The sequence below is a fragment of the Talpa occidentalis genome, unplaced genomic scaffold (genome assembly GCF_014898055.3).
Source record: "Talpa occidentalis isolate TD23 unplaced genomic scaffold, MPIMG_talOcc4v2.1 talOcc4.4, whole genome shotgun sequence".
Classification (NCBI taxonomy): domain Eukaryota; kingdom Metazoa; phylum Chordata; class Mammalia; order Eulipotyphla; family Talpidae; genus Talpa; species Talpa occidentalis.
In genome coordinates, this window is record NW_023604295.1 from 33146368 (window position 1) to 33154407 (window position 8040).

The window sequence follows — 8040 nt, forward strand, 5'->3', positions numbered from 1 at the left end:
TTGATTGATAGAAGAAATAACCCAACTGAAGGTGGAGGCAGAAGGTGTTTGGTTAGAAAATGCAAATGAGTCAGAAAACAAAAATTGATTAGGTCAGTCTGTGACTGGACAGAATTATCACACTAGTGGTACAGTCAGAATTTCTGACTGGAAGCAGAAGGGGGTGGCAAATCTAGTGAGAAAATTGATCAGAGACTTGACTGAAGTTCATTTTCTAGAGTATATATAGTCAGACAACTGTTATTAGACAATTGTATTAGTTATTTGCATATTTATTGTGCTGGAGTTTGGGGTGATTTAGATTAAGGAGTAGTTATGTCCAGCTTATCACTCTTGGCACCATTCTGGGGTCAATTCTGACTAAATTATTTAAGTCCTGATTCTGATTAATGGTTGTTATTTAATTTATATTAGGCAAGTCCCATCTTTATACTCAGGAACCTTAACTGATGGTAAGTAATATATTTGCTCTGTTGCATTCTCCCTCAAGAAAAATGCAACACAGTTATCACCTGGAGCTTGTTAGAAATACAGACTCTCAAGTCCCACCCCAGACTTAGGGAATCAGAAATTGCCATGGAATATAATTGGCGAGGAGTATCCTATGTACATAATAGCTTGATAAGTGGCCATATCCTATATCCCAGGTCCTGACTGATGCTTATTCAAGCAGGATCCAGAATGCATGTTCTTACATATTTCAAAAATCATGACTTTTAGCATTATCTTAGGACATTTGTTTTTTAGACATCATAATGGACGACATACATATGACAGAAATAAGGGAGGGTTGTAACAGGCAGCAAGAAGAGATGCAAGGTTTCCATGATAGATGACTAAAGACCCCCAAATCAAGGCAGTGCATGGTGTGAGCTCCAGGGGTGGCCTAATTAAAGTTTTACAGGGATGTAGAAAGGACAGCACCAGTCATTTCAGTCATTTCTTGAACAGAGAACATTGTGGAAGAAGCATCTGTGTCAATGGTCCTCAGAGAATGGATATGAATTCCAAATCAGAGGCTATCAGGGGAGGCATCCTGAGCAGAGGGAGCCAAATGAGTAAGAAGCACAGGCTGGAAAATATTAGCTGTGTTCAGAAAACAGGGGGGCATCCAGCCTGGTGGAGTGCAGAGCGGTGGAGTCAGAATATCTGCAAACAGGCAAGAAAGGGCACCTGGGCACCAGACATAGAAATTATGACATTTGTAACTTACCAGTGAGTTAGGATTCATATAGTACCCAATGCTGAGCAATTATTGCAGGTGACTTGTGGAAGCGGGAAGTGCCAGTATTGGATGCAGTGGAAACATGGTCTTGGAATGATGATAGCAAAGAAAAGAAAACCTTGCACATGTGGGCATTGCCCTGCTTAAATGCTTCTTACTCATCTTTTACTAAAATGAACAAAACCAAAGCAACATTTTACCTGGGCGAAGAGTACAGTTATAAGAAAGTGTATGGAGGATTCTTGCTGTCTTGTGCATATAAATAATGCTTTGCATTGACCATAAACCTGAACAAACACATTTACTTTATGACATGGAAGAAGAGTCTAAGACTTAAAAAAAACAAAATCCAAATTGAACATTTTATTTTAAGTTGTGAAAAGCTGGAGGACTATTCTGGTGGCTTTGACTGTGGAAACCACCAGCTGATTATCAAGCAGTTTAACCTACTTCTGGGGCACAGCCAGACCTCATTCCCCATGCTCCTTCCTGGTCCCACGTGACTGGGCACAACTGATTGTAACACAGGAAGGTGAGCGGAAGTGACTGTAACCACTGCCAGGTCGGGCCCATGAAGACCTCCCCTGAGCCATCTGCCCTCCTGCTGCTGGTTTCTTTGCCAGAGCTGAGGCAAATGTGCTGGTGACCCCAGAAGCCTGGAGTAGGAGGTGGCAGAGTCACAGCCACAAAGCAGAAGGACCTCAGGTCCCCTAATCACTCCTGGAGAAAACGACTTCTTGATCACACATTTCTATTTTGAATTTCACATGAAAAAGATACAAACTTCTGTCATGTTGGACTCAGTATACAATTTTAAGTCTATTGTTATCACAGCTAGTGCGACCTTAACAAGTATACAATTTCCAGCAGGGTAAATAGATTATTTGCTTATCAAAATCAGGTGGTACAGTTTGACAAATTGAATATATAATTAGAAAATACATCTAGATCCAATAACTTCCTTGTTAACGTAATCCTGCACTCATATTATAAGCTTTCTATTGACAAATGGAAATAAGCTCAGCATGTTGAGAATAAACTGACTTTATTTTTAAGCCTCTCCATGGTCATCATTAAAATGATTAATTCTGAAGGCCTTTAAATCTTTAGGTTATTTGATTCTGACAAATCCATCCAGTGTTATTGATTCTGGCAAATCCATCCATCTCCCTCAATCACCCAACAGTTTTCCTTAAACACACAACAGAGGACTTCACCTCAGAACTTTATCTCACAAGTTAAACAGTGGCTTAGCATCTACAGGATGCCACTTTTCATTCTGGTTTCATAATTCCAAAGGGACCCTCAGAAACCCTCAGAAAATGAGTTAAACCATTTTTTTTATAGAACTAGAATGAGCACAAGGCACCATGTTCAGGTGATTATAAAGAGTGGCATTTAAAAAGATGATTACCCTAACAACCTTCATCCCATACACAGAGGACACCTCTTTTCTCCCCTGAGCCCCTGGACACAAGCACTTACTAATTCATGCAGTGATCTCCCTCCACAGTTCTTCCAAGGTTTCCTGCTGAGCACGTGGCAGTCAGTCTCTAACACGTCTAGGGTGAGATAGTACACAGCTGCTGGTCCGTCCTGTAGGCAGAGGTGGAGAAAGCAACCACATCCCACATGAGCAGCAACCCCTACAGACTGGCCACTGATGTCTCTGTTTTATAGCAGAGTCAAGGCTAAGATGCCTGTCAAAACTTCTCATCACATCTGCAATACTAGACAGGGTAGCGATTAGCTTTGTCTCTAGTGACAGTGAGAGCATTGCAGACACCCTGGCAGAGGAGAGCAGAGCTGTTTAGCAGCTTCCAGTTTGGAAAGCACCGGCAACATGTGTCCCTGGTCCCCAGCCCTGGCCAGCCCAGCGAGCACCTGCCCGGGTAGGGGACCATCACTTGCCTGTCTGTGTTCACGGACATCGCTAACTCGGTTGAGGCTTACTTAGCACGTAGCCATCCTTGCGGTCCCTGTTGATGTCCCTCAGGACAAAATTAGCAAATGACAGCACATCTGAGTCATTGCAGCCCCGGGAGAGTAAAGGCGATGGGTTGAAGACTTGCTGGGTGGAGATGTAGCCCCAGAGCCCACAGCCAGGGCGCAGAGCACCAGGGGCAGGAGCAGACCCATAGTGTGGGGAGCAGATCCCAGAAGGCGGCAGTGCAGGCAGCTCTAAGGACGAGCTATTTATAAGGCTTTCAAAGGTCAAGTCAAACAGTTTCGTAATTTGAGTCCAATCTGGTGACCAGAGTTTGAATTTTAAATTTTATATTTCTAAGTCAGTATTGGATGGTTTTGCCAGTATTTCTAACTTTAGATCTCCCCATCAATCCTACCTAACCTAATCGTGTGTGTATGTGTGTGTGCGTGTGTGTGCAAACAAATTTAAGTTTTTTAATATTTGCCCATGAAATCATAATAAACACCTGTGTCAAGTCTCCTTGGTGGTGATTGGATTCTGCTGTGTCCAGGGATCCACCTGCATCAGAATATGCAGGATTCTCACACCCTCCCTGGCCCCTTGCACCTCCCTCCAGCTGAAATCCTCAGCCACGCTCAGACATGAAACAGCTTGGGGCCCTGGTGCCAGTGGTTATGTTACAGGGCAGGGTGAGGTGCATCCCAGACCCCGCAAACCTGCCTGCTTTAAATAGGTTCTGCCATCTGCCACATCAACACAAAACATATGAGACTTTAATGGGAAGGAACTTTAATACAATTAGGAAACAATACAGGAAAGGCAAAGAATATAGTTCTAAATCAAGCACCAAAGTTACCCATCCCTCGTGGGTAAAAGTCCACCCAAGCAGGATTGGCCCAGAGCAAGGCCCAAAGCCTGTCATAAGTCAAAAGCACCTTCCAGTGGGGACGCACAGAAAAGTATCAGAAACAAGCAGACAGTCTGGAGGGAAAAGAGCAAAATCAAAATCAAGACAAAACCCGCCATTGTCACCTCCCCACGGTGTCTCACCCACATCTGTTTTAATCAGTCCACCACCAAAAGGCAAGTGTAGTTTCTTCACTGTCTCTCGGCTCCATGTGCCTCCTTCAGGTCTGCTTCTGGCTCCATCCTGCTTCCTTCCTTCCTCAGTCTCCTATGCAGCTTCTTCTTTCTCTGCTCAGCTCCACCCTCCCTTGGGGTGGGGCAGAAACTTGAAAGCTCTCCCTTTCTTGGGACCACCCTGTTGCGGTTACAAGTGTTTTCACACTGCTTGAGAAAAGAGTCAGAAATGGAGTGAAGCATCTAGATTGGAATATCATGGAAGTGTAGTCCATGGATCTGTGTCCTGCGCCCCCCACTTCATACTTCCTCCCACCCCTGTCCCCAGTGGTCTTTGCTTAGGTAAGTATAGCCCTTGCTGCACCCACAGAAGCAGGATCTAGGATGGTTTCTCATTCATTCGCACGTTAAAGGTATCATCTCAGATGCCTTGAGGGGAAGAAACCTATTTTAGACCACCATTTCCTACATTTACTTGACTATAAACTAGGTATTTGCCATGAACCATAAAACACAGTATTGGAATTGCTGCACTAGCAGATAAGTAGGGATCATTCTCATTGAGGTTTTCCATAATAAACTGTTAGGGGGAAAAGGCTGTCCTAAAGCTAATTCCATACAGGCTTTGTGGACTCCACCCCCACCCCAGGCCAAAGCCAAAGACACTGGGAACTCCAAATCCCATCACCACCAAAGGGAAGGTGGCTTGGACCTGAGGGTGGGGTTAAGCAGCCAGGTTGGTATAAAGCCAGACATGGGGGCTTTGGAGGGATCTCCCATTTTGACACTCCGCCAGCTCACAGCGTCTGGCCAGCTCGGAGACTGCTTTTGGGTTTCCAGTTCGGCGGATCGGATAGGACACATTAAAGACTTTATTTCCCTATTTTCTCCCTGAGTTGTACATTTTCCTTCTTTCCTTTTCCCTTGTAAATAAACCTTGTATTAACCTTTTGTTATGCCTGCAGTGGAGTATTAATAAGTCCCTTTTAAGCACGCGGGTGAGGACCCACAGCCAGGCAACCCGTTCAATATCGGGGCTGCCCTATAACAATTTGATAAACCTGCTCTTGAAAACCCAATCACGGTGTTGTAAATTACTGGTGATAATTGTCTTAAAGGTAAATTAGTCAATCACCTCTGAATGTAGTTTAATAAATCCAAGTGGCCCATTTCCCAGGTGAGAAAACTGAGGGTGGAAAGGAAGCATGTCTAAATAAAAATCATGAATGAAATAGTTACAGAACCAGGACAGAAATCTGCTCGTGTTAACGCTGTTCATCAGACCAAATATTAAACCTCTAGCCTGATTGTAACTCTTCAATTATCCACAAAAGTACTTGGAAAGTCACATAACTACTATAAGCCTCAGTATCTAGATCTGTAAAATGGGTTTATCATATCATAGCACCTTCCTCATAGGAGATTCTGTTCAGGGAGGGCCAGACCCACACGTGTCACACAGTGACAGCTGTGCTACAAGAATATCGATAATTGTTGGAAACTCAACAAACCTTATTGTGCAACTCCACAATGCTAGGAATTGTTAGGTTCTCTGGAATCAAGGGGCAATAAATCTAGTTAGATTACTAATCTACAGCTCTTAAATAACTCCAGACACAAATTGTTTTCAAGGCTTGATTAACCAACCCATAGCTAATGACCTGAGCTCCCTCCAGCTGGGCATTGGGCATTTTCTTTTATCCACAATGACAGTGGTTATGGACACTCTATGTTCAAATTCTGCACACAACAAAGAGTTAGCTTCAACCGGTGAGTGAACAATCATTCACAGGTCTTGTGCTTTGTATGATAAGAGGCTGGAAAGATGAGACCACAGGCATGGGGAGGGGAAGAAAGGTGTGAGGCCTGAGGAAGCGCATCAGGTGTGCACGCTGAAGGAGCATTACTCCAGTTAGAATGAAAAGCAGGACTCCCAAGAACTCGGGACTACACCTGAGGGTAGAAATCAAATATTGTGCAAAAATTAACAATGTAAGAATATATATTTATATATATATATATAGATAGATAGATAGATAGATATACAGATATACATAAAAGCAGAACTATAATAAACAATTCAAAATGGATTAAATGATGACTGACCCTGATGGGAGAGGAAAGCAGACCCAGATGTCATGGTTCTACCCTTAGCCGTGTGATGAAATGTGAGTGGCATAAGCACTCTGAAGCCCAGTTTTCCTATCTGTGAAGTCAGGTTTAGAACTATGCACTTTCTGAGAGTGCTTTTGAAGCCAGAGTCTAATAGCTTGTGCAGGGCAAGACCAGTGGCTGGCCCCAGAAGCTGTTGTGGGCACTGCAAGCGGCTGTGGGTGGTGGGCATTTTTCCACCAGTCACCAGTGACCCCACTGGGGCTCAGACTACAGGCAGAGGTGGGCAGTGATGGTGGCTGGCAGTGGTTCCCCTACCACACCGCCCCAGGGCGTGTAGCTGCAGGGAGACTGCAGGGAGGGACACAGACCCCCATGGGGCCAGCCCCAATGCCTTGGCTCCAGCTGCCAAGTAGAGAGGCCCATGGATTAGTGCCTGGATCATATCATGGAACCGTAAGGTGTATGCTATGAGCTGATTGGGAATGGTTCAATCAGCCATAAAGTGGAAAACACTCCAATCAGATTGGGGGGAGGGGTGGAGAACCCAGGAAGAGAATATAAGTCAGTGCAGGAGATAGGTTGGGATTCTCAGACACTCGGACTCTCACAGAAGAATCTGTCCCTAACCTCTGAAGAAGAAAGAACAAGCAGCTGACCTCAGAAAGAAGCGATGCTGAAAAGCCTTGCAGAGAACCCAAAGAGCTTCCCAGCAGCTGGGCGGCGGCACCTGCCTCTAGCCTGTCTCTGACATCACCTGAAAGAACACCAAAGGCCTGGCCCGGTGTCCTAAAGAGCTGTTTGTTGTTGCGATGGGCCAACAACTTACAAAGAGATGTTAAGATGGTGTTTCTGACACTGCTGCTCCTAGTGACCAGTGGTGACCTATTGTTGAGAGTGACCAGCGCTCTCTGTCCAGGTCACCTCTGAGGGCTGTTAACAGCTCCTGACCTCCTGGTACCACCTCCGGTGCTGCTGCCTCCATTGCTGTCTGATCTGGTGTCCTGTGCCGCCCACCCTGCCCTTCCTATGCAGTGTAAGTCTTTGTTTAAGGTTATTGTGTCCTTATTTACCGTGTGGCTGAGTCTTCCATTGGTAAAAGTGAAGTCTCCAGCCACTAATGTGTTTTTCCCGGTGTCTGTATTCATGTTTGATAGTAATTACCTGATATATTATGTTCCTTATTTGATGTGTATAAATTGAAGAGTATTATGTTTCCTTATGTATTGTTCCCTTAATCATTATGTATCATCCATCCCTGCCTCTGGAAAGTACATTTTAATAAATGTTTCAGCTGTATGTTTATTGTTGTCTAATATAAATCAAAATATTTTGCATGAGAATAACGAAAATTTAACATCCGTTGAGTAACCTGCTATTCCCTTAATTTTATAATGAAAAAGTAGTGATAGGCAAATTGATACCACCTAATAGTTACAAAATGGCCAGGTAAAAAAGATTAATAAATCTACAATAATGAAAATGATTGCTTATAACAGTATAGCTTCCATTTGAAGAGTTAAGACTTCCTTAAAATGAAGTTAAAAGCAATGGGTCTCATATTATGCTATAATACATGAATAAAAAGTTAATTATAAGCCAACTCTATGCCTACTACCCAATACATAACAAATTATTTATGTATTTTGCATGTGAATGATACCTAGATGTGTTCTCCTACCTTTGCCATGGG

The 8040-nt window shown here is 43.8% G+C and overlaps 1 protein-coding gene across 1 annotated transcript in view; it reads left to right on the plus strand.

Moving 5' to 3' along the window:
• LOC119258077 (fetuin-B-like) overlaps nt 1–713 on the plus strand; it is a 4904-nt gene extending 4191 nt beyond the window's left edge. The window contains exon 5 of the mRNA XM_037526584.1: nt 648–713. Within this exon, the coding sequence (XP_037382481.1) occupies nt 648–713 (66 nt within the window). The remainder of the gene's footprint in view (nt 1–647) is intronic.
• Nucleotides 714–8040: the final 7327 nt, after the last annotated feature.